At 35.5% G+C, this 27,536-nt stretch overlaps 2 protein-coding genes across 13 annotated transcripts; one reads left to right on the plus strand and one right to left on the minus strand.

Moving 5' to 3' along the window:
* The first annotated feature begins 446 nt into the window (after positions 1 to 446).
* Positions 447 to 21,293, plus strand: LOC106142581 (loricrin). 12 transcript variants are annotated; one of them, XM_013344392.2, is made up of 6 exons: positions 492 to 653; positions 14,642 to 14,708; positions 18,107 to 18,241; positions 18,674 to 19,258; positions 19,361 to 19,469; positions 20,677 to 21,293. In XM_013344392.2, the coding sequence occupies exons 2-6, from the start codon at positions 14,648 to 14,650 to the stop codon at positions 20,735 to 20,737; spliced, it is 951 nt and encodes a 316-aa protein (XP_013199846.2). In that variant the 5' UTR covers positions 492 to 653; positions 14,642 to 14,647; the 3' UTR covers positions 20,738 to 21,293. The 12 variants fall into 12 exon arrangements, with proteins under 12 accessions (XP_060802796.1, XP_013199846.2, XP_060802794.1 ...); XM_060946811.1 differs by adding an exon at positions 11,154 to 11,274 and having other exon boundaries at positions 492 to 651; positions 18,674 to 19,469; XM_060946808.1 differs by lacking the exon at positions 492 to 653 and adding exons at positions 8,598 to 8,742; positions 11,154 to 11,274 and having other exon boundaries at positions 18,674 to 19,469.
* On the minus strand, positions 20,953 to 27,530 carry LOC106142580 (lysophospholipid acyltransferase 7). Its single transcript, XM_013344386.2, has 7 exons — positions 27,042 to 27,530; positions 25,318 to 25,628; positions 23,875 to 24,026; positions 23,198 to 23,409; positions 22,700 to 22,873; positions 22,227 to 22,365; positions 20,953 to 22,055 (listed from the first exon to the last, which is right to left on the minus strand). The coding sequence occupies exons 1-7, from the start codon at positions 27,275 to 27,277 to the stop codon at positions 21,813 to 21,815; spliced, it is 1,467 nt and encodes a 488-aa protein (XP_013199840.2). The 5' UTR covers positions 27,278 to 27,530; the 3' UTR covers positions 20,953 to 21,812.
* Positions 27,531 to 27,536: the final 6 nt, after the last annotated feature.

The following is a 27,536-nucleotide window of genomic DNA, read 5'->3' on the forward strand; positions in this document are numbered from 1 at the left end:
ACATTGACTACAGCAACCCAGAATCATAGAAGAAGAGAACAACAAACCTCGGACTCAACATTCCGACGATGTCACCGCGGTTTACCAGGCATAACACCTAGCCTGGCGGAAGATTTTCCCTTTGGTAGCGGTCGAGCCGAATTATCACTTCCGCTACAGAACCAAAATATCACCTACATAATATACCTAACCTTAATAATTATGAAACTATCAGGGAAAGAAGTAACACTGAAATAGGTTTATTATACCAGCGGCTATTAGCTTAACTAATTTTAAGCGGAGACTTTAAGTTTTAACTTATGTAGGCCTTTGGGTATGAATGATACATGATGACTCTTTAGCCTAAAAATTCAATTAAAACCTAACTTGACAGCTCACAGTGACAGTATGGTAACAGTAGTACTTAGTTGACACTTGACAGTTTGACACTGACAGAAAGTCTAGCCAACAGGCAGCTCAGCTGTTGTGTATTTTGCAGCGTAGGTAATACTTATTTTTTTATTTAATCACGTTTGAATCTTGACGTAGTATTTTAATAATTGTGACCTTGTGTTGAAGCATAGTATCCTCTTAGAATAAAACCGACTAGACTAGTTGTTTCCTTGTGTACACAACCACGCGAAACACCATCAAATACACATTCATTCACATGTAAGTAAAAATTTTATACAATTTTAGATTTAATTATTAAAATTTATGACAAAGCTTAGTTGAACCAGATGTGTCATGGTTTGATTTCCCAATCCGACTCAAATTATTATTATAGCCTGTAGTTAAGAATGTTAGTCATATTGGAATGACCCAGGAAATAACTACTGAAGGCAAGTGCAAATACAAATTTGTAATTATTATCTCTCTATTTAAAATGGTATAATGGAGAAAGATATATTTGACAAAGTAAAAAATTTCTGCATTAATAATCAGAGGGAATTTGTTAGTTAGAAAGTTATGAATGTGGAATGAACCGAAACAAGTATTCAGGCTAGTGGAAAGTCTCGGCCTAACCCTCCGGGGAATGATATGATTTTATGAAAGATGATATATATATATAAATTGTCACTCATGTTTATTGTATGTAATAGTAGATTTCAACATTAAAGCTTAAGTAGTTCATGTTTTTAAGCTGTTCAGATAGCCATGTTAAGAAGGTCACCAAATATCAGATAATAGTTACTCTACTGTTATCTACTTGAACATCTGGATGAATACCTAAAGGTTATTATCTGAGCTTCCAATTCTTGTGGTGCTATTCACAAAAATATGTTTTACCTCCTCTTGACTCTATCGATTTGTCATAAATGACAGGAAAAATCTTTGTCTAACGTGACAGGGAAAGAGAAAACAATACCTTAAGAATGTGTAAATAGGCCTACTGGATAGCTTGTTGATCCACAATATAGACATTATTTTTTCAAAGTAAGCAACTTTATACTTAATGTTTATAAAGGGTGAACAGTAAAGCATAATGTGCATTCTTACTTTAATTTATATTCAATTTGTTACATAAATACATGCAACAAATATTCATCCATTGCAGTGTTCACAAGCGAACAAACATGAAAAAAAATCTAGGCTTTTAAATGTAAAAAAAATTGACAATATTTAATTGTAAAAATGAAAAGTTTACCAATATTACTACTATGATTGAGGGTTTTAGAGACTAGTTTATTTATAATTTGTGGATTGTACCAACCTTGGCAGTATTCCATAGTAAATAAGTTAACCATAACATTTCTATCCACAAATAGAATGAATTGCAGGAAATGTTAATGATACACCTACCTATAGGGCTATATAGTAGATTTATTTTTAACTTCACAGGAGAAACAATTTAATAGTCTTGATATTATAAGCCCCACAGTTGAACATGTAATTTCAGTCTTTTCAAGACTATTGGCTCTGTCTACCTTGCATGGCATATAGATGTGACTATTTGTATGTATTGTATTATCAGTTACTTATTACCTAAGTATGCCCACTGCTTTACTTGCATAATGTAAAATACCCATTAATAATTTCCCCTCCATTAGAAATTTCTTGAAATCCTGTCTTAATGCTCCCCTAACCACATAAAGAACCTATTAAGATTTGTTTATCTAATTTAAAACTTGTGATGTGATTATGATTATTTTCTTATGTAACATTAAGTCTTTGTGAGACTGTTAGCTCCGTCTACCCTGTAAGGGATAAAGATATGATTATATGTATGTATAACTTGAGGATGCCTGCGTCTCCCCTGTGAAAAACGAAAAGTCACCAGAAATCCTCCCTTGAAAGTGCACCCCTAGACCACATAAACAACCTACACGCCAAATTACAAGTCTTTAGACTGCGTTGCGTGCGTTGGCATGACCGTCAGTCATATGGGGGCACGGTAGTGCTCCGCCAAGTCGAACAAAAAAAACGGCACGGCCGTACCATCCTTTTCTCGAAGCAATTCAGGCTATTTTCGACCCCCCTATATTTTCGTTGTGGATAAAACAAAAAGCCTGAATTTTAGCATACATTTATAGCTTGTTTTGGGGACGAGAGTTTTAATCGCGTGAGGCGCGATAGACAAATATAATTGTCATATTAATTGTGTTTTCATGCGATGTCCAAGTCGATCTATTTGTTTAAACGTAAAATATTTTTAATATTGGCATGATAATAACTTATGTAATAACTTAAGACAGAAGGTCCTTTAAGTAGAGACTACTCGTAAATAGATTTACCGACTTGGTATTACATGGATGTCACAACTTTTTACGGTAGAAAGACTGTGCTGCGAGACTTGGGTTTTTTTACAGGATGTTTCTGAAGGCATTCACTTTTTTTTATATATATATTTATAGATTTTTCAAATGTAAGAGATAAGAAAAAATTAGTCGAGCGTAGGTGGTGGAATGGCTAAGGTTGAAATGCGTGTTGCGCAGAAGACACAGGGTTTGAATCCCACCTCCGCCATGTACCAATTACTATTTCCAAAGTTATGTACACTAGTTTGAATACTAATTGATGCTCTTGCCGTGAGGGAGAACATCGTGAGGAAACCTGCACTTATAGGCAGGCAACTGGATGTGTAACCTTGATCGATCCAATTCGGATTAGGTTCTCCTGTAAAGGTTTCGAAGGTCAGACGGGAGTCGCTTCGTGTAAAAACCTGACTCACCCAATTCAAGATCCATAGTCAAAGGCATACCCCAGTCTCCTCTCCAAAGTGGTGAGGATGCAACCGGGAGAAAGAAGAAGAAATTTATCAAACCAAAACAACTCATATTTTCACAAGTGTTTCATTTGTTTTAACCTAAAGTTTTATTTATAAACTTATTAAAAACCGGAATATCGGTAAAGTTCAAACTTGAATTTTAGCATACATTTATAGCTTGTTTTGGGGACGAGAGTTTTAATCGCGTGAGGCGCGATAGACAAATATAATTGTCATATTAATTGTGTTTTCATGCGATGTCCAAGTCGATCTATTTGTTTAAACGTAAAATATTTTTAATATTGGCATGATAATAACTTATGTAATAACTTAAGACAGAAGGTCCTTTAAGTAGAGACTACTCGTAAATAGATTTACCGACTTGGTATTACATGGATGTCACAACTTTTTACGGTAGAAAGACTGTGCTGCGAGACTTGGGTTTTTTTACAGGATGTTTCTGAAGGCATTCACTTTTTTTATATATATATTTATAGATTTTTCAAATGTAAGAGATAAGAAAAAATTAGTCGAGCGTAGGTGGTGGAATGGCTAAGGTTGAAATGCGTGTTGCGCAGAAGACACAGGGTTTGAATCCCACCTCCGCCATGTACCAATTACTATTTCCAAAGTTATGTACACTAGTTTGAATACTAATTGATGCTCTTGCCGTGAGGGAGAACATCGTGAGGAAACCTGCACTTATAGGCAGGCAACTGGATGTGTAACCTTGATCGATCCAATTCGGATTAGGTTCTCCTGTAAAGGTTTCGAAGGTCAGACGGGAGTCGCTTCGTGTAAAAACCTGACTCACCCAATTCAAGATCCATAGTCAAAGGCATACCCCAGTCTCCTCTCCAAAGTGGTGAGGATGCAACCGGGAGAAAGAAGAAGAAATTTATCAAACCAAAACAACTCATATTTTCACAAGTGTTTCATTTGTTTTAACCTAAAGTTTTATTTATAAACTTATTAAAAACCGGAATATCGGTAAACCTGATTTGTCGCAAGCTACTGAAAAACAGGCTGTTTTTATAATATACTTTAAAATAAGATTAACACAAACATTTTAAAAATGTGATTCTTAATTTTATGAGTATATTCTTTTAGAGTATAATCTTCATCACGCTTGCAAAAACAAAAGTCATCAAATTTACTATAGAAACGGCATAGAAGTAAGGATTCGAACCCGATATAGGTACGCTTGCGAAACAAACTACATATAACTTTAACGACGCTGAGATTTAAATTGAATATATCCTGTTATTCCCGCGGCTTTACACATATGTATAATGTATATAACAGTACAATTATTCCCACTTCATGCATCTCCTGTTAGCTAGAGAAGTACCTATGTACTCATTATATCCTTTTCGTTCCCCCTGACCATAACGTTCTTCCGATCTTAGCTAAATATGATATATATGTAATTCTTTACACGCTGTCAAAAAATTTGGCAATTAACTTGAAATTAACTGTGCATCTGTGCGACTTAGGCGCCTTTCACGACATACCTATACAGAAAGGGATCATATACCTAATATAAAAAAAATATATAAAGAAACACTAACATCACAAAATATGTAAAAGCATATTCGTTATTAAATTAAAACTCCAAAAAACGTTTTTATAAAACATGTTTCATTCATAACGTCCTGCGGACAATAAAAATGTCCAGTTTGAGGGACCACTTCCTCTGAAGTATTGTGGAGCCCCAGTGCCCAACGGTTCAATTATGGCAGTGTGCCAACGACAGCCTGCTAATACTGCCTAGAACCGAACAGAATTAAGTCACGTTTTAGTAAAACTAAAAATCTGAAGCGATGTTCTGAAATTAAAGTGCAAACGGTCGCTCGGCTAGTCGGCGAAGTTTATAGTTTATGGCTGCCATGCAACAACTATGTCACAGCCGTTTTACTGGCATCAAATGGAATGATATTTGAAGATTTCCTTTTAAAAGAGAGTAGCATATTGATAGTTTGCGCTACTACTAAGTTTTTACATCAATGCACTGAAGTGAGAGTATTTAATGCGCTGCGCGATTAGTTTATGATTTGGTAATCATGTGTTCAACCCAATGTTTCAAGCCTTTTAACGAGTATTCTTCATATTAATTGTATGTTCATTTATATGAATCACGTAACATTCAAGGGATATAGACGTGACCGTATGTATGTATGTACGTAATATTCCAACATAACATAAATTCTCGCGATCAATACGCGAAATTGGTATTGAAAATAGCTACTTATGAATGATGATAATTGAATGAATTACTTACAAGCTGCGTTTATGCGTGAAATTACCATTGTTGTGACAAATCTCTATAAAAGGTTACGCCTACAGAATCATAATACAGTATTTTACACTTGTGTGTTTGCCCGGTCAATTGTGTGCCCAAACATTTTGTGGGCAGAATGTCCTCCTCTGTTACAAATGTCAACATGATAATTCGAGCAAATGTAATTGTCTGGTTTTAGTGCGACCTTTTCGACGCTATCTACTGTCCTCCTTGTTAAATTAAATCATTTTAATGCTGGCAACATTTTCCTCCTAAAATTAATTGGGGTTGTCTTCCTATGTGTTTTTTGGCTCGTATTTTTACCACAATTGTAAAATGACAATAGGAATCATAATTGAGGGCAGTAGGTCGAGAAATATTTATAAGAATACCTAACTATCTTATATATAAAATTCTCGTGTCACAATAGTTGTCTCCGTACTCATCCGAAACGGCTTTACTGATTTTAACCAAATTTTGCATGCATATTCAGTAGGTCTGAGAATCTATTTTTCATACCCCTAAGTGTTAAGGGTTGTCCACCCTTAACATTTTTTTTAACTCGAGTAAAAAAATATTTATATTGCAAAACAACGTTTGCCGGGACAGCTAGTAATTTTATAAAACTCTTTTTGGCTAAAAATATAATCTCCTATTTCATGGAAAGAAAACTACTCAACTACCTGCCTACTTGTGCGTTTACAATCGTTACACTAAAAGAATTTTACTTGAAAGCTGAAAATACTCGTATGTGCGTAAAATAACCTGTTTTCTAGAATTTAGGAAAGAATAGTTAGAAATAAAAGGATTTTACTGTTTGAAGAAAACGGCAGGACAAGTTATAAAAATTGCACTGGATATTTTAGAAAACTCTCATACATTGAGACAACAGTTCAGGAAAAGCAATAAAACTATGTAAAATAAAATTAAATAAAGTAAAATTGTTTTAATTGTATTTTCTATAATTTATTGCTTCAACTCAGGTCTCTCTCTCTCTTTCCCATCTCTGCGTGTTCCCAATTGCACCATCCAGTGTTTCGGAGCCCGAAGTCCAACTTCCGTTTTTTCTCTCTCCACTTGGTCCGGTTTACGGCGTCCTCGGATTTTAGTCCATTGGACTGCATATCATCTTTTGCGGATTCCAGTATAATTGATTGATTCTCATTTCGGTATTGGGAAAATACCAATGCACAATAAATCCAGACATTAAAACTAATAATGCTTCTTTGATTTTAAATTCTTGAATCTTTCACGTTATGCATACATAGTAATTTTGGTAATTATTGGCCACCCCCTCTTGTCTTCAGCCCAAATATACTATTTGACAAGTACTAATGCACAATAAATGTATGCATTTAATCATCCTCACCCTTCGTGCGTTTGTCCCAGTTGTCTGCCCTGGCACCCTGGTGAGTGGGAAGACATTCACCAATACTTTGACCATGATCCTGGAACTATGAAAATCAGGTCAATTACGCGAAGCAACTGCTCCAATGTCAAACTGATATTAAAAAGAGATAATATAAGTATTTTTAGATATTTCTTTGCAACGAATAACTCAAAGTCTTCTGGACAGTTTTTGTTATTGAACACCAAGATAGACTCCACCTTGGAGTAACAAATTTACTTTCTTTGTTTCCACCGGTGTAAAGACCCGGGCAAAATGTTATTATTGCGACCATAAATTGTTTACGAATTAGTTTAAGAGAAGATAATAATTGACATTTGACTTGTTCTAAGTAATGTTGTAAGCACAACCGAAGATACGATAAATAAGTACCTACTTCGTTGAGTTTATATCGTATTTTCATTTTCCTACATATTTATTAATATTAACTAGCTCTTCGGCCCAATATCCATACATAAATCACACCTTTCCCGAAACTTCCAAGAAAAAAATTTGTCCAAATAACACTGTAAAGCAGATCAAAATCCATTATATGGTTTAAAAGTTTAAAAACTGGCAGAGCTGAATTTGTTTTTAACTAGGTATGTATGTATATCTTGTTAAGTAATTAGTTGATTCTAACATGTAAACAACTAAATTTCATAAAAAGAAATCCCATCTGTACATACAAAGAAGACGGCACAATTTCGATTTATGTATATGGTAAACTAGCGTGTGATGGAACTCATATTCGGCCATAAAACTTTTACGAATAACGTAACACGAAATGTTACGTTTATCGCTAGATTTGTAAATTATGCTTGTAGCCCCATCTCCTTCACTATCCACTTTGGCCTCTATCCAACCGAAAGAATGTTACGTGTTCGAATGGTTACAACTGAATCTATCAAGTCCCGATTTATATGTCCTTTGGAACTTTGCAATTATACAACTTCCGTAAGTCCGGTTTGTTTATAGCGCGATCATTCAATTGTTACATGACTAAACGGGCTAACTTTGACAGTAACTGCCAGGACTGTAAGCTGTATAATAGGCCTAACAAAACATGGCGTAACGAACGGTCTAAGTTATCAGAAATATTGCCGTATCTACGAAGTTCCGAAGGTACACAGTGCAATTGTTGTACGGCACAATCGGTTACACGAATGAATAAGTTTTCTATTGAAAATGTTCTGGTCAACGCAAGCTTTTGTAAGTAATGTTATCTTTGTACTGTACAGGCTTGAAGAGCTATAGAAAATAACTCTCAATGAATTGTTAGTGTACTGAATGCTATTTCAAATGTGCTCCAATAGTCAAAAATGTTAAATTTTGGTATTTATTGTGTGTACGAAATAACTTAGGTATCACCTACAAGATACGTTTGTCGCGGTCTAATGAATTTATAAAGTGCCGTATGGTTTCCGGCGCCAATACAAAAAAGAACAGGACTACTCCATCTCTTTCCCATGGATATTGTAAAAGGCGAAAGGAGTGCTCCTAGTCTTTTTTGTATTGGTGCCGGGAACCACACGGCTTTAATTGATTTCGTTATCATGTGTTTAAAATATTAATTTTTTTATGATTTGGTACCCAAATGATATTTGTAGTGAGTGATAAACTATCTCTAATTGACAATTACGGTATAGTTTTTCTGTATCATATTTGTAAGTATTTGACAACAGTAACCTTATAGTCTTGGCGTACCGCTAGCATTATGTATGATCTCATTCACAAATTGCTCAGTGTTATCTATCAGTGACCATGCAAGCTGACGTCTCCACAGTGCGCTTATCGTCTGTTGTTGCGTAGTTTAAGATTTAGTGGATCGTGACTTCTCAGATCAGCGTCTTGTTAGTTTACCATACCAAAGTTATCTTACTGTAGGTAAGCTATTTAGTTAAATTTTAACTGTTACCTAAATCTGCTTTAAACCGGCAATATCGCAGTAAGTCCCTAAGTTAAAACATTTTCAATCTGATCTTATGTTCAAATCTCTGAAAAGGCGACATGATTCTGCTTCCCTTTTATATTTTCTGCGTCCCACAGGCGTGAAGTGTGAACACATCGGAGATTTCCGCCGATATAAATCCCAGCCCGCGACACCATTGCTTTACCGCTGCGTCTTCTGCAATCCCTGAATTTGTGGACTGGAAGCGGAGCGGTGCATCGCTTCCGGAATTCGAACGCGGAAAATCTTGAGCGACTTATTCCCTGCTCGTCACGTACTGCGGTGCCGTATTGTCCCATTTGTCATCCTTTGGATCTGTCGATTTGGTTACAGAATTTGTGATGTACAATTTATCGACAAGATTACGAAAGATAGAATAAGAATATGTCATGTACAGAATCTAATATGTGTCCGTCCTATATCAAGTGGAATTCGAAAACAAAATTCCGCCCGAGGACCGTTTATTTTTATTGACAAAGACGAACGCTTTGTTCTACAAGGCAGAGCAAATATGAGGCATTACGAATCCATTATATAGATAATAGAGGAGCTCGGCGGACGGCTTAGCGCGGAGGTGACAGGCAGGCCGTTAACAGGACCGTTACAGGCTCAAGTGATATATGAGCTGCGAAGTGGCTCTGTGGCGCTGTCACATCGCATCCCGACGCCGCACCGCCACCCGCAAAAAGATAAAAAGGATTCCGAAATACGATTCACAAGTGGGCTGCCGGAAATGGGTAGAAAGTTACCGAGCACGGCTTTATGTCGGGCAATATATCTCTCGTATCGCTATCCAATTTCTGCTCTATGGCATGTAATATCCCCCAACGGAACCTTTTAATTTCTACACAGGCGTCCTTTTTAATCAGCACGTTACCATTAATTCTAATCTCATCAGCACACCTGAAACCCTTTTTCAGAATTGTTGCCCATTAAGAATACTGAATGTTTAGTTAATTGAACTTGGAATTCCTTACGAAAAAATACAAGCAACTAGAAAAAAATTGAATATTTCCTTGCTCTCTTATTTAAAACCTTTCTTTTGTTGTAAGTAAGCATTAATGAATTAAGTGCGCTTAAATTTTGTCTTTACACTTATACTTAAATCACTTAAACTAGTAAAATGCAATGTTATTAACATTGTATTTTTTCTTGCATTCTAAAAATAACTTTAGTATTTAACACTTGACCGTCATTTGAAGTTAAAAAAATGGGATTTTGTCCTGTCTGTTTTCCGCACGTCTTACCTCTCTGTCTGTCCCTAGTAGTTCTGTCTCGCTCGCACACTTTCCATCTCTCCACCAGAACAGCCCCTCGGCTCGCTCTCGTCATTGGTGTCCTGTTTTCCGCTGCGCACATCCGTGCTCAGGACTCAGTCAACTTATTTAAATTGCAAATTATTTATTTTATTTATTTTTTACTTATCCTGATTCACGTGAGTGTTTACACAAATTATAACCTGTTAATAATTTTATTCATTTAATTAATTTATTATAATTTTAATCGGTTAAATTTAAAAATGAAACGGTATTACTGTTTGGTATTGATTCGAAGAACGTAGGTTTTTAGAACCTACATATATGTTTGACGGATATGTTAGTGACGAACTTTACGAAGATCCCTTTATAAATTCTATCCAGGTGCCGGCACCTCCTGCTCAATTAGATTTAACATTTGAAATTTGAGATGAAATTAAAATAATCTAGTATTCCATAGACTCCTCATGAGTTTCTCCAGATATCGCAGGATTTGCAACATTTTGATAGCAAAGAATGGTGCTAAGTTCGTTGTGTGGATACTCAAAATTGAGGCAAACGATTCGTTATGCCATTTTATTCACGTTTACAAGGCTTTTGCTGCCTTATCATTATGTATCCTCAAACAGCGCGAAGCTTGACAAAGTTTAGTCAGAAGTTTTTTACAATGGATGTGAGATTCTGATGTGTCCGTTTAATTACAATTAACTTGCGGCCACCGTTCGGCAGTTATACAAATGAGAAGGGATGGAATTACAAACCACGTACGCGATCCCTTGTCAAGGCCGCGTTACGTAAATTCCCCCCATCGTATCAGCACGTATTTAATGCGGAGTCACTAGCTACAACACTAGAGACAACAGGCGGTGTTCGAAGGGCTTTCTTGACTTTCCACAAGTCAGGAAGTACGTTTCGCAAACGGGTCAAAGCAAGTCTACACGCTGCCCCTCGCAGGCTCTACGTATCGTACCTTCGCATGTTACTCATGGTTGTCGTGCGCCTACTGCAACTATGCATATTTCCCATGCTCACTATCAACCCTCGTAGGGTCATGGCTCCAATCATGGCGAAAATTTTCATTAATTTTCTAGAGGTGTGAGAGGTTCCTTTCGTGGCAGAGGGGGTCGGCAAGCCTATAGGCAGCAAGACAGCAAAAACAATCGCAAGCGAGCCGCATCGTCCTCTGACAATTACAACCGGAACAAGAAACGTAAGTATTGACAATCAATCCCGAACATTCACAGCCGGTCGTCTGGTTCATTTCTGCCATCAGTGGAAGGAACTGGGTGCACCAAATTATTATACCGCCACTTATTGCTAGCTCGACAAGGTTTCATCGGTTGTAAAGACGTCCATAATTTGTCAAATGCAACACCAGAATGTAGGTACTAGAGGTCGTCGAGGCGACTCCCAAGTTTTGTGTCTACAATGTTCTTGGTACTAAAAAGCGACGAGTCACATCGGCCCATTTTCAACCTAGCAGTCTTGAACAATATCGTAATCACCGACAAGTTAAGATTAATAAATGTTTATCGAATACCAGACTTGCTCTCTAATCTACAGAGGAAAGTTAATGGAAATGAAATGTCTCCCGTTGGGCTCAGTCACTAGGAGGTCAAGGAATTCGAATAATAATTTGGACTAATATCTGGTTGTTCATCAAAATCCGCAGACATTTCAGACTCTTATTCAGATCACAGAAGAGAGATTATAGTTTCTCGGTTGATTGATAAATTTCGACAAATCTAACGTCCTAAATTTAGAAGTGAGAACGCTAGATTTACAGAGCTTAGTGGATCTATTAAACTTCGCAAGTTTTGTTGTACCAAGGGGCAGACTTAACTTTTGAGCGCTTCTCTTTCTCATGAATGCAATCTCCAAGATGCCAGTGGCAAAAAAGCTCATTATTCCTATACATACCCTAAACGAATTTACTTGGTGGTTGCAGCCACCACCCCTGTCCTTCTCCGATTCACTTCGCGCTTCCAACGCATTTTCTAGCAACCGATGCCTTCGTCCTAGCTTGGGGAGCACAACTAGACAACCGTTCTTTCTCGGGACCGTGGAACGAACAAGAAAAATTGGTTCAGTGCAAACAAAAGGAACTTTTAGCTGTACTCAGGATTCTATAAGATAAGGTGCAGTCTCTGAGTCGTCATCATCATCCGCTCATCAAATTTCAGGAAAATTCAATCATCTGTCTCGCTGCCAACCACATTTCATTGACATGTGCAGAAACGATATTCAGCAGATACGGGTCCCGGTAATAGATTTGTTTGCGTCGGCAAATGCGCACGCGGTTGCCAACTTTGTGTCTCTGGACCTAAACGACGTCCAAGCCCTATTCCACCGAAACTTTTTCCCAAACTTGGAATTTCCATCTAGCATGGATATTTCCCCCTCCATATTTAATCCCCAATGTCCTTCCTCATCTTATGAATGGTGTCGATGGTTAGGATGGTGTAAAACAAAGAAGATAGATACCCACCAGGGCGGCCTTCAGTTAACAGTTAAGGTAAGTATTTGATAAGCATTTTATTGTAAGGTAACATGCCGTTATTACAAATAATAGTATATAATAATATAAACAAATTTCTGCAAAATGTAAAATTCATTTTGTATAGTTACTGGCTAATGAAAAATAATACCATAAAAATTATTAATTATTCAGATTTCAGTTCGTGAAGTGTACTTGCGTGACTGTATGCCCTCGGAACCCAAATGACCTTCATTGACCTACGACATTAGGGCGCGCCCCGCCGTGCTAAGGTTGCCAGATCGCCATACGTAATAGCCGTACAGATCAGCTAGTTTGGCGTAAAGTTGAAATAAAAAAGGCAGACACCCTACATTGTTGTCGTTGAGTAAGATATTTAGTTACTTCTCGTCGAAATGACTTATATTTTGGTTGGCTCTTTCATGAAAATCTGTAATCCATAGGCGTGTATTAAACGGAGTCTTGTTCTTGTTAGTTCTCGATTAGTCATATAAAAAGCCTAAAAAAAGTTCGGTTTTTGTTAGGTTTTTTATAAAATTTCGGCCGAACTAGCAACCAAAAATATTGACTGGCAACCCTAGCCATGCCACTACCCCACCTATCACTTCACTCGCGGATTTAGCTTCATTTCAGTCGCTAGGTTCAGTTGGTTTTTCCCAAACCCCAATTTACCTTTAAATATATCACCCAGTGGATTATTTGTGTCTGTCTACTGTAAAGCGGTAAAACTTTACATTTTTAGTGTTACTTTCGTACGTGAGTACCTATATTTATTCGTCACATCTGAACTATTATTTTTACAATAGGTAGCTATTTCAAATTGTATAAGGATATGCCTTTATTTATATATCATTTAATGTCAACTACGAGTATCTTCAATTATTTAGTACACTAGATTGTGAAACAATAGTGAATGTCACTGATATCATAGCCACAAAATACTGTTTTAATATTGACCTCCATATCTAATTTGAGTTTCATTTTGGCCAAACTAAACCTAGATGCCTCTCTTCACGTGCGTGATCGCAAATTCAGTCTCCACATAACATTTCACAAATCTGTACCACCAGTTTAATTACCGTAATTAACCAACGTTGAACAGGAAATTCTCGCAGTTGAACTTGGTGCGAGTTGAACCAGCAGAACATATGAGCTGCATTAATAATACTTAACGAAACGCCGCGTGCCGTCACAAAGTTTTCAATAAAGGGAAACAACTTGTGCCATATCCGCAGAACGTTTACCTACGAAGCAGCAGTAGTAGTTGGTAACGAGGTTATACGAAACAGTTTGGGAGGAAATTGCTCGGGGAATGTAGCTAGGTGTCATAAACTTTCGGCTGAGCTGTCGGACAGACGTGCAGCGCTGAAATACACGTGTCGGCAAGCTATTTCATCTTGCGTACTCACACTCCTCTCACATTGTACCAAAAGTATGATGCAGTCGTGTCTGCAACCGACCAGTCGCAATATTGGAATTTTTGCAGCGAAGCGAAATTGTTCAGCTTTCATGTCGTATCGTAATAAAAAACCTCTCTGATTATTGGATTCCGGACCGTGTTCTGCGTCTTAAATTTAGCGTGTTTATAGATTTTAGGTTTGAATACATTTATTCTCATCCTCCACTTTATTGCCAATTGGTTTGTATAGAAATGAATTCTTAGAATGTTCTGTTCGTTCATGATGTTTCATGCTTTTCTACCTTTTTTTCTTCTGTTTTGTTTATAACTCCGAACCAAATATAATATCCATTAGAGTATTTATTAATTTCTAAATTCCAATAGAAACAGGAATAAGCTCAAATTTTGCTGACACTGTTAAGTACCCACTGTATTGTAAAAATTTGTGGAATTTTGTAATTATTATTTTTTAATTAATAAATAGATACTTACAGCCAACGTGGCCGTTCAGTCTTTTCAAAATGGTTGGCTATGTTTACCCCGCAAGAGATATAGACGTGACTATATGTATGTATTTACATAAATGCGTATATATGTAGGTACCTGTTCTAGAAAACCTTGATTTTTTTAAAGTGTTTATTTTTCTTACCATTACTTAAATAAAATGTTCATTGTTCCAGGTAAAAAAAATGGATTGGAGAACAACGCTTGTGGTGCTTTCCCTAGCACTCTACGCTGACGGTTTCTCCAGTAAGTTTACTTTTAACAGTATTTTTTAACATTATTCATTACATCATTTTAATGTGGCAACACATCCTGTTTATAAACATTCCCACAAACTTCAAGACTATGTGAAGCGAAGTAATGAGTCATGTTCTGTCAACACTTCAGCTTCAGATGAACACATAAACATGCGAATATACGAACATGATAAAAATTTATGAGACGTCGGTTGCAATTTGTTAAGTACGTATGTTACATATATGTTCCGAATATTTCATTATTGTCTAAAACATATGGTGACGTAAAGGATTGTTTGTTATCATGTAAATATATGAGTAACGCTGGTTTTTAATGGTTACTACTCGTATTTCAATTGCCATTACCTCTTACGTGTTCTGCGGTTATACAATGAGTACTGACTTTATCTGAGCTTACTAACCACATTATTTGTATGATAACAGTTAATACGGATAGACATTGTTTTAATTTGTATTGTTCGATAAGCTTGGAGGTATTGTTATCTCATTCATTCATTCATATAATCACGTCTATATCCCTTGCGGGGTAGACAGAGCTAGCAATCTTGAAAGAGTGATAGGCCACGTTCAGCTTAATGATAGAATTGAGATTCATATAGTGACAGATTCCATTCCATTCTATCCCATCGCATAAAAAAGAATCCTAAGTTTTTAAGCCTATCCCAAAGTCGCCTTTTACGACATCCATGGGAAAGAGATGAAGATTTTTTATATTGGTGCCCGGATCCACACGGCACTATAATTGTCAGTAGAAAATTACAGAAAACAGCACTTTAGAACCCCTTAGGAAAAGTGTGTTTTTAACGATGATTGTATAAGAAAATAAGAGCAGTCGTATATAACTCAGGAATAACCTAAATTTGACGTAGACGAGCTCAATCACTTCCCAGTGTGTAAGGAGAAATATAAGCAGACAAAGTAAATGGCATTCCTTACGTGCACATAATAAAGCATGCGAGAGTGACGGTAGACGCGAAATATGTTTCATCATTTGTCTATCCTGAAGGGAATATAAACAAAGTGCGCATTCGGTCGGCGAGAACTGGTTGGTAACTTAGCACGGCAGTAGAAATGTTCCTTTTATGAAGATAAATTCATGAGTTAAGCTATGTTGAAGTTTATAATTTGTTTAAAAATTTACGTAAACCGTCGCTGATGTACTTTACAGTTTCTACAACGAATCTACACCTTCCCGTCATTGTCATGACACCTAATGCTTCTGTTTTACGTTTATGAACTATAAACACATAAGCTGAAATCGGACTGATCCTGTTACAAACATTGACTGCAGTTTCGATGTTCAGAGCCCTATGCTAATAAGTGATCGCTCCATTCGTCGGGATATGAACGACTGACATCTGCCATCTAGAAATAACAGACGTTGTATGACTTGTATTTCATACCAAAATTGCTGAAGTCGTAATAGTCTACAGTTTAGCATTTTCAATGTAAACTCAACAAGTCCAATCCTATGGTAGTATCGTATCTTTATTTGGTTATTTAACATATCTTTCTTTGGTGGCATATCTTTTCTGATATAATATTATATATTTACTGTATTATTTTAGTTTAATTTAACTAGTTTAGAAAAAAATTACAAACTGGCATTAGCTACAATACTTAAAAACGCACAGTGCATGTCCTTTCTATTATACAAAGTTTTCTGACACATAGGTACATATCCGAGTTGTTTTCTTAATTACTGGGCTTTAGACAACATAGTAGCGCAAATCCTGTCTGAAAACTTCCTTAACGTGCTTTACGTGACCAGAAACAGATTTCGCGGAACTTAAACACCTAGTTCACTTGATCCTTAGAATGTAATCACAGTGGACAGAACATGAAAAGTAAAGACGCTTTAAGATGAAATAAACCAGAAATAAATAAATCTAGTAATTATATTAAATGCTGATGATTGAAAGTAAAAAATGTTGAAATATTTACCTGTTTTTAGAATTTTAGTGTAGTCATAATTTAGGTAAAACGCATACAGGATGATAGAATACTACTTAACGAATTTTTCTTGCTCCAACCTCCACAACGTTATCTTTGAAATTTCTAGGCCATCATATGTATTGACCTTTTATTTAATTTTAAATAGATAACTCTACGCTCTGTCTGAACATTTTTCCTCGGTTTGTGGTTCCGAAGAGCACGTACCAGTCCTCGGATTGCCGTAAGATATGGCTTGAATCCATTACCTAATGCACACATAAACCGCCCGTCTTGGAAGTAACAAAACAATGACTTATGATCCGGCCTTATGATTCCCTTTTTATTTGTTTTTATTGCCGCTAAAGTTGTACTTGTGAGTCGAAATTTCTAAGGCTTTTGTGGATTTTTCTCCTCTCACTTCAAGCTTGAGACAGTTTATGCGTGTATTTTTGCAGGTTTTATGATGATATGGTAGATTTTATTACTAGCAATTACTCCGGAAAATTTTCGTGCCATACCTACGAGATTTAATAAGTTATATTTGTTGTAGTAAATAGAACCTACTTGTAATACTACTTTAAGTATCTTGTTATAAGTCATTGAGTAACTAAACCCTTTTCTCTCGAATCTTTGGGTCAATTGATCTTTGGATCAAGTCCAAAAGAAAATAAAGTAAATAGATCTTACGTTCTTACTTGAACACAACAAATAACGATTTCTGTAAAGTAAGAGGGTATAGAACTTGGATTTTTGCTATTCCTTTCTAAAGATGATTTACGTGCTACAGATGCTATCCAATATTCTCCAAAGCTTTTCCTCATAGTGTCTCCTCAATGTGTACGTACTTTCTTATGCGCGTATTCCACATCAATAAATCCAGATTTCCTAAATGATTCAGTAAATAATTCAGACAAGCGAAATATCATTTAGCAACATCCTAAATGCTCATAAGTACGTACCAAAGATAAAAATATAACATAGTGGCACCGAAGTTTTGGAAGAGGCCAACAAGCTACCAGTTTTTATAGATCCGTGTAGCGAGATAAATGAGGCACTGTACGCAAACTTGCTAATAGTCCCAATGTAAGGTCATGCTATGCCTCTTATTAATTTCAAATGATTTCAACTCTATAGAGGAAAGGATAGAATCTTTTTTCCATTATACCTACATAATACAGATTATAAAATGACTGGTTAACTATCAAAATAAAATTATTTGCCTGCATCACTTTTTTGTTGCTATGTTCTGTAAATAACTTTTTGGATTTAGCATAAATTGAAAACATACTTAGTCGGGTCATCCATTATTACACTGAAAGATGACTGACTCAAGAAAAAAATCAATAAGATCTGATCATATACAAGAATGAAAAGGTAGTGGTATTTTGTTTAAAAATGACTTCTTTCCTTTCTTACCCTAACTGCTAAAGTTTTTTTATTTTTTATTTACAGAATACGGACGTACATGCAAAGACATTGGCTGTTTAAACAGCGAAGTGTGTGTACTGGCAGAGGACCCGTGCACCTTCGGCCGCTCATCTAACTGTGGCACTTACCCCACCTGCAAGAAGAAGTCTAAAGTCGAAGGTAAGTGGTGTACAACAATCGAAAAACTTGTTATACTGAGCGCAATCGAAAGTTTCCCCGGCTCGTGGAGCTAAAAAAGGGAATATAAATGTTCCGAGCCCCGCCGTATCAGCCAACTAGAGTAAACTTGTTCGTAAACTTTTCTAGGCAACTAGCCACTACAAGCTACAAGCCTGATTGTAGTTTGCTTTCTATAATAAAAGTAAATTGATTAAAAAGTTGCGCGCTGGTTCTTGAATATGTAATTTTGGAAATGACCCGATTTTATGAACTTAAAAATATTGTGTTGGGAGGTTTTCGCTTGCCAACAGTAATAGAATAGGTAATTTGCAACAAATTTTCCTTTAGCAATTTGCGCGTGCATTATTTTTAAAGTAATACCTACTTGCATATTTTTTTAACATGGCTCTATACCTACTGTTTGTATTGCAGGTTCACATGCACTGCCAGAAGCCCCTCGTGTCACCACACCCAAGCCTTACGTGCCGCCTAGAGATGACAGCGTGCCAAACTACCCTCCCCCCGCACCGCCTGGAGGCAATTCGCCTTATGGAAACAACTCTCCCTATGGTGGAAACTCACCCTACGGAGGCAGTTCCCCCTACGGGGGATCTAGTCAAGGTGGCTCCTCATTTGGTGGCGGTTCCCCATACGGTGGCAGCTCACCGTATGGAGGAAATTCGCCATACGGAGGTAGCCCGAGCCCCGGTGGAGGTTCGCCATACGGTGGAAGCTCGGGCCATGGTGGCAGTTCGCCCTATGGTGGTAGTTCTCCATATGGAGGCAGCTCGCCATACGGCGGCTCGAATAACAGAGGAGGCAGTCCATACGGAGGCAATTCCCCTTACGGGTCCAGCTCTGGAGGTCTCGGAGGTAGCAGCGGCAGCCCACTCGACAGCATCCTCAGCACCATCAACAAGTACGCCAACAGCGGCGGCGGCGGCGGCGCAGGCGGCGGCAATTCCGGCCTGTCGGGCATCCTCGGCGGACTAGTCAACTCCATCTCCAAGAACGGAGGTTTGAACAGTTTCTTCAACACGAGACCCATAATGGAGAACCCTAATTACTCCTCCTATAGCTCGAATTCGAGGAGTTCTAATCTGCAATATTACCCTTCAGGTCAACCGAGCTATCAGACGCCTGTTCAAAACAAAAACTATGGGCAAAATAATGCGCACCACAGCGCGGCCACCACACACAGACCAGTGTCCTATGGCTGGAATGTTAGGTAAATAATAAAGAGCCTAAATCAGCAAGCGGTGTGGCTGCCCTCTGCATATTTTTCGCTTTGCATGCAATTTTGATGTTGACTCATGTTTATTTTTTATTGTAACATTATTTCTTCTGCACTAATTTTAACTTTTTATTTTTTCATGACCGGGTTTTCAACTGTATATACCAACTAAAGAAAAATTAACAATGAATAACTGGCTCTGGTTTAAAAAGGCTTTAACAAAATATGTTTTTTATTATAATTATTAATTCAACCCGAGATGGGCTAACGTCCAGCAATTACTAATACCACACCTATGTACATCAAAGGTACCCGACGAGAAAGATTACCCGCTGGTTGCACATGCACATTAGTTTTTTGGAAAGAGAGAAACTGTCGTGTAGGACAAGTTTGAACATATTAATGTTGTTTAAGGACAAAACTTGTTCCTTTTCAAGGTCAATATGGTTTCTTTTCCACCGGGTACTTTAGATACATAAACAATACAAAGTCACATTATTTTACTATCCCAGTAGGTAGACGAAGTAACAGCGTAATAGTCTTACTAAGCAATTTATTTTTTTACAAGTTATATATTCCGCATATATGTAAATATGCTTTTGTGTAATTATTTTTATATTCCAGTAGGTAGGCGAAGTTACAGCCTTGTCGTACTAAGCAATTTTTTTTTAAGTTTTATTATACTATTGATCATTTGTACATGTTATGAATATGCTCCGCATATATGTAAAAATGCTTTTGTAATGGAATAAAAATAATCATTCAGTTTAAGCTATTTAGAATACTTTATTATTTCTGCATGCATTTTTATAATTCATTTCCTAAATAATTTACCGAGGCTAAATGTAATTCTCATTTTTGTCGCAAATTATTTTTATTTTGTTTTTATTAATAATAATCTTAAGTATGAATAGTATGTATGTAGCTGGTCAGTAGTAGTACCTAATATTATCAAGTCTTAGAGCACGAAATCTGTTAATAAACATGTTGTGTAATAGCACTAATATTTGTAAAGACATAATTTTACAAATAAGAGAAATCAGATCAAAGTTTTAAACGACAAGTATTTTTTTTCATGACTCCAATGATTAGTAAGTAGTTTGTACCTTAGGATTTCGTACTCTTTTTAGCTTAAGATGGATACTCATTTAAAAAGTATGTAGTGCCATGAATTAATACTGGTATATTGTATTTATTTCAGTGCAACTGTGATGTTGACGTACCTGATACACCAATTCATCCAGAGTATTATACGACATTAACTCGAATATATATATAACCTACCGAAATGTTAAGTTAAATGTTCAGATTCTACTTTAATATATATTTTGAATCTCTAGGTGCTGAATTGCTATTTCTCGCCGCCGTTTCTCGCCTAACTTATGTGCTAATCTAAGGCTGAATTATAAGAATTTTTGGTCATAAATGTGATAGCAATGCAATTTATAAAAAGATGTTTCAAAGAAAACTACACTCAATGTCTTTAAAATAGAACTTTATTCAGTTCGTCCCAAAATATAAGACTAGACCCGTTTATTATACAGGATTATTCCCATACGCTTCATAATTTATTTTTACCCCAAGTTTCAGAAGTGGGTAGGTACATGAAATGTATGAAAATTAAAATTACAAATTTAATTTCATATATATTATAAATATTACCCAAGTTTTAGAAGTGGGGACATGAAACGTATGAGAAGTAAATCAAAATTTATTTCACAGATATTTAGATTACGAAAATAGCATCAATGTTGAAATATTATGTAAACAACCGATTTATAAAAAATTGTAAAATCATTATAAATTGTTACACAATTCTATTGTCGTTTTAATATTTAATAACCAACTGAACCCTCTATTAATATATGAAAATAATTTACACCACCTTTTTACCAATACATTTACGATTATTGTTACTCGAAATGGGATTTCGAGATATCAACACTATACCTACTTATGCCCAACACCTGAGACTCGGCGGGTTTTAGTGTCCTGGAATGTCCAAAACTACCTTATTCTTACGTGTGTATGTAGGCGCATAGCCAAATAATAACGCGAAGATTTTACAAATCTCATTTAACATTAAATATTTTGGTGAAGTCAAAAAATTATATATACACGTAACAAAAAAAAAACAAACAAAAAAAGAATAACATGAATAGTTCGAAATAAAGAAACTTGCCACTGTACCACAATACTCTGATTAATAAATCAATAAAAAGAATCATATACGAGAATATAATTTGACTTTCCTGTTGGCGCTGTCTACCCCGTAAAGATACGTCAGTCGGTACCTGGCTTAAAATTGAGCAATAATAATCAGATCACTACTAACTTTTAATTGGTTCTACTTTCCATAGCTTCTTTCCCCTTCTTCACTGTCGGACGCGCCATTTTGTGTACCGCATTAAGTGCCAAACCAACTATCAGAAATGCAAGCCACACTCCATACCAATAGTGGTAGACAGACGAGTAATATATCCAAATACGATCGAATGTAAGTAATAAAAATGCAGCCGCTTGATACGATTCCGAATGACTTCTTAGGAACCACATAATAAAACCAATTATCTTCTTTTTCTGCAAAATGAAAGCAAAGTCAAATGTTACTTCTGTGTCTTTATCATAAGTTAGGTTACTTAAATAAAATTGAAGTAAAAACGGATCTATACCATGTCTTAAAGGTACACCCAACTTAATATCTTTTGCTTTTTAGAACATTATTAATATAAATTAAAAAATCATATATACCATTCCAGTGGCGTTCTTGTAATAAAGTTTGTAGTAGATGTCTTCAGCCATCAAATAAAACGGACAGAAATAAATGCAGAAGAAATATCCCGCGTGGAACCCATGCCAAATTACAGACACGAATAACGCTGCGTGAACCCTGAAACAAAACGGCAATCAATATCTTCCCTCTCATAAATCGAACAGTCTTGCTTATATTCCAATTTGTTCAAAAACGAAACGATACGAACAAAAGAAAGATCTAGATCGCGTCGACCTGATACCTAACATATTTTCAGATAGAATAGGCCTTGGGATTTAATTTAGTACTCCAGTAAAAGAGAAAGAATAGACCCACTATTCTATTTATTAATTTTTGCCATGAACCATACCTACAGCAATTTCCTTAGATTCATTTTTTTTTCTCATTTAAATAAAATTTTAACAGGGTAATCCAAAGGGAAAACATTTCCAGTTTCAACAATTCTACTCACTTTAGTGGTTTAACGGGAAACCGTTTATAGACGACCATGGCAACCCAGTACTGCACAGCTTTATTCCACACCTTCATAGAATCTCGTAAAGTCACTACAGTCTCGCAGCCCCAAACCTCCATGGACTCAATTGTGTTGAAATCATATTCTGCAGTCTTTGCTTGTTCTTCAGACCTGCAAAAAGAAACTTTGTATCAAATAGAATGAAGCAAGAAGTTTTCTAGGAGCAGATGATGTAAATTTCCGATTGCTAATAATTTTTAATAACTGTATATGTCTGCCTTTGTACACTTTATAATTCATTATTTTACCTTTACTTTATAATCCATATGCCAGGATCCGAAACAATTATTATTTAAAAAAAAAAGGTAAATTTATTGGGGCCCATTATGGTCCTGCAGCATTCATCTACCAATAAATAAAAATTTGTACATCTATAGGCACGAACCAAAGCAAAACAAAGTGTTACACAAAAAAAAATTCTTTACAACAACATACATTTCTTTCAACTTCATATAACCCACTGTTGGGCCATGTCCAGTCCTATTCTTTCCCTCTACAGGATAAGCTCCCAGTCCAGCTGAGGTACACACACTCTCCGCCAATGTCATTCCAGAATAAATACGCTGCCTGAATGCTGCAAATAGAGCCCAAGGGTACATCATTCGGTACAAAAAACTCCTGTTGTTGTGATCTTCACTCAAAATGTACTGAAAAAAAAGAGAAACACCTTTATATTAACATATCATATCATTCATTCTTTTTTACATAGCAACAATATTGAAGACCAATATGTCTTATTTTAAGATATTTTTATATATCTCATTTAAATATTTCAATTATTTTAACAATGAAAATGACGATTCATCATTTATTTTCAACATAAAATGTATTCAATTTGAATATTTGTTTTTATTTTGAGAAATATGGAATCATTGATAGAAGTGGCTGATTACTTCCTACTAATTTCCTTAATTTTCCATGAGGTTTCAGGCTTGTAACAGGAAACAATTTTACTCAAAGAACAAGAATTCAAGAAGAGATTGTGTATACGCTCAACGTATTAGTAAGTATCTGCTGCTCCAGAAAAAAGAATAGTTAAATCACTTACATGACTAAGAGTGGGAAAGAGCAATTTTATTCTGTTACAAATGTTTGTTTAATTTATAACTCACCTCTAAAGGCCACAGATTTGAAAGGGCTAAGTACAAAGAAATATATAGTGGGACTGCTTTCAAAGTGTTTATGGTGAATTCCATACAGTTTACATATTTGCTAAATAGCAAATTGAAATAATCGTTAAATGTCCTGTACCTGTAATATGGACCTGGAAATTAAAGAACTATTTATTATCAAGTATTTTTGCCCAATTGTTTGTGTTGGTATATATACTCTGTACATTTGTATTGGCAACACTGTCTGTTTTATACTGTTAGTTAATGAGTAGAGTCTAATGGCAGATGGCCTGTAATAAGTTGGTTGTTGTAACTTTTTCTTTATTAAAATGAGAACTAAAATAATAGTGTATTCCATTATTTTAACAGTTTGACTGTTAGGTAAATAAGGAACACAAAAGTTTTAATATTGATTTTCTAAAACCAATATCCTTCGCTTCAATTGAATACAGTATCTGGCAAATGGTTAATGCTTAGAGAACATTAAAGATATAGCTAACTTTTGACTATAGCACCTGCTCAGACCTTAAAGAAAGTCATGTGTTACTGATGTGCTAGGCTTATGATTGAATACAGATTCAGAGAGAGAAATTTGATTGATATACTATAGCCTGAACGGGCCGAGGGTCTATTTGTCTAGTCTGAATAAAAAAGAATTTTTCCCGTTCAAGATACGTCTTGTCGTCTCGTCGTCTTATGGTCGTCTTCCTTAGAGTCCAAGTCGATTGTCCTTTTTTTCAGTTTGTCAGTCGGTTTTAGTCATCTAAAATGTTAAGTCAAAGAGTCCGTTTGTCCATGGAGGCTGAACGGCCGCTACAATAGCCCATTGTCGAAAAATATCAAATTTAATAAGCTTTTTTAAAGAAATTCATCTCTAACAAACCAGTATGGCAGCATCTTATGTTGACAAGTATTATAAATCTTCATCCTTTTTTTTACATTTATATTCTAGATTTTCATTCCTTTCACATGAATGTTGTAAAAGGCGACTAAGGGATAGCCTTATTAACTTGGGATTCTTCTGTTAAGCTAGGGGCTAGCAACCTGTCACTATTTGAGTCTCAATTCTATCATAAAACCAAACAGCTGAACATGGCCAATCAGTATTTTCAAGACTTGTCAATTGGGTATTTCTTCCTCTTTCTTAAAATAATAAAAATAAAACAAATATTGTAAAAATACTAGAGTTCGTGTGTTAAAGTGTCGATGATTGGGTGTTTTACCATATATTTTATAATAAATACATATATAGATAAACATCCAAGACCCAGGCCAATCAATTTCTTTTCTCATCATGCCCTGCCCGGGATTCAAACATGGGACCTCCCATGTCACAGACAAGCGTACTACCACTGCGCCACAGAGGCTGTCAAATTATATGTTTGTATATTCTAGATTCTAATTAACCATTAGTTTATTGTAAAACAATAATTAGAAGTGTACCTGTGAGCAAACCAACATAATTGAAAGTGTAGTGAACCAAATCTACAAGATTTGGATTGATAATCTCCAAGAATTCATCATCTTTTTCTTTTCCATCTTTTGAAATCAAATCTGCATGTTCATTTTTCTTCTTTTTACCCATTGCCAGCCAGGAACCATTCATTTCAAATGCAACTCCAACCACCCGGAGTACTATTATCATCTCTATAAGGTTGGTCTGTCCTGATGGTGGTGGGAGGCCGAATTTGTCAGACAACCGGAAGAAGAACAAGTAGCCGAACATGAAGAAAAATGTGACTACATGGCTGTACCTGTAAGAAGTTGTTCATTTTTGGTATATAAAGCAGGTTTTTTAAATTCTGCCACTAAAAACTTTTACAATTGACAAAAATGCCACCCTAGACTGTATCTGGCTTACATGTGCCCATTTGGGTAGCAATAGGGTACCGGACAGTAATCGAAAAAAAATCTAAGTTGTGTTTTAAAATAAAGTTTTTTATACAAGAACATCACTTAGTAAAGATTTTTAAGAAATAACAATGATTTATAATTTTAAATCAATAAATAAAGTTGCAAAAATCCAATATTTTTTATCTGTGCAGCGTAAGAACCCAAACACCAATCACAGTGGGTGACGTCATACCTCAGAAGTGATAAGTAAACAACACTGCTTTGTATGTTATTTCGAGTTATTCTACGATTTATTAGCATTTTTCTAAAAATATTTAATTGTAATTAGTTAAGAATTGAAGGACTTTACTCATAACAGAAGTTGTCGCAAGTGCTTGAAGCCGCCTATATCAAGCTTTTATCATGGAACAAGGTTAATAAAGCCGACAATAGAAATCTCTCAAAAGATTGATATTTTCATGGTCGGCAGTTTCTTTGCCACTAATACCGACTTTTATTTTGCTGAATTTCGCAATGTGAAAACATTTGTGTAAGTATTTCAACCTCTTTTTGTTTATCTTAACAACAGAAATGATTGAAAAAATAACAAACGAAAACATAACCTAAAACTAGTTTCATTGCTTACAAAGTTATTTTCACATATGTTTTTTTTTTATGATTTTAAAGGTTACATTATTATGGGTTTTGCATGTTTCTAGATCTGCGAGAAAATACTTAAATTATCCAAGCACTGATCACTTGTAATAAGGCTTGTTTTCCAAACATATGACGTCACGCGATCTGAATTGACGTAAAGTGCTGTTTTCGCGGCAATTTTAAATAAATTACGTTTTTGACGTTTTTTAATACTCCAAATGATTTATTTATTTAAAATAATATTTTTTATGGATATATAAATAAATAAAGATTATTTTTAAACACAATCTGAAAAGTTGTCCGGTACCCTATTGATATACTTTGATCCATGAATTTTTCAGTTTTTTATAAAAACATAATATGATTTTTTATTTACTTCATATTACCGATACCGATTACTTCTCCTGGAACAGAGCCCGGGTGCACTTTCTGATCATGATCTTTGGGTGTAAATTTTTAACAAAGTGACTTAACATGAAGTGAATAAGATGTAGATTAGTAGTTGTAAAAATAAATTAAAAAGAAAATTATTTTTGCAGTGCATTCAATACAATAGTTAAATACCTACGTAACTAAGTTCAAAGATCGTATGTTTAAATAGAAAACAAAAACGAAATATTTGTGAAAAGATACATATAGGTAATACTCACAGCTATATATAAAAGTGAAGAACTTACCTTACTGGTATCAGTTTAATAATTAAAATTCCGACTATTGCTGATATAATCGGGTGTATTGCATTGTAACCCGAAACAATCAAAATAAGCAGAATTCCAATACATGTCCCGATACATTTTTTCAAATGAACTGTCCCTATTGACTTGTAATATGGCCCTATGGCAACACTAAACAACAACAAAGACAAATAAACAATATCATTCCAATTTTTGGCCAAAAAAGTTAACATTTTCATTAAAAAAAATCTATATTCTTCTTCAGTAACTTTGAAATCAAAGTATCCCGCTTTTATTTCTGTTGTTCGTACGTTTCACTTTGATGAAAATTAGTAAGTGTATCATATAAATAGTATATCAATACATTTCGTAATTTTGTTTCTTCTTTTACTCAATGATTTTTCCCCTATCGTCTCTCAAAACAAATCAAACTTTTAATTTAAATTGAAAAAAATAACTAGGTAAATGTTGAAAGAAAAACAGGAATCTAATTTGGTA

The sequence above is a fragment of the Amyelois transitella genome, chromosome 12 (genome assembly GCF_032362555.1).
Source record: "Amyelois transitella isolate CPQ chromosome 12, ilAmyTran1.1, whole genome shotgun sequence".
NCBI lineage: Eukaryota > Metazoa > Arthropoda > Insecta > Lepidoptera > Pyralidae > Amyelois > Amyelois transitella.

Bases quoted from the DNA above. Each gene is read 5' to 3' on its own strand.
- LOC106142580 (XM_013344386.2), bottom strand. From the start codon at position 27,277: ATGAAAATGTTAACTTTTTTGGCCAAAAATTGGAATGATATTGTTTAT. The intron at 23,410-23,874 runs GTGAGTTATAAA...CTTTTTTTTCAG, and splicing joins CAAATCTGTGGCCTTTAGAG to TACATTTTGAGTGAAGATCA. The intron at 22,366-22,699 runs GTGAGTAGAATT...GTTTTGTTTCAG, and splicing joins TTTCCCGTTAAACCACTAAA to GGTTCACGCAGCGTTATTCG.
- LOC106142581 (XM_060946813.1), top strand. From the start codon at position 14,648: ATGGATTGGAGAACAACGCTTGTGGTGCTTTCCCTAGCACTCTACGCT. The intron at 18,242-18,673 runs GTAAGTGGTGTA...TTTGTATTGCAG, and splicing joins GAAGAAGTCTAAAGTCGAAG to GTTCACATGCACTGCCAGAA. The intron at 19,470-20,676 runs GTAAATAATAAA...TATTTATTTCAG, and splicing joins TCCTATGGCTGGAATGTTAG to TGCAACTGTGATGTTGACGT.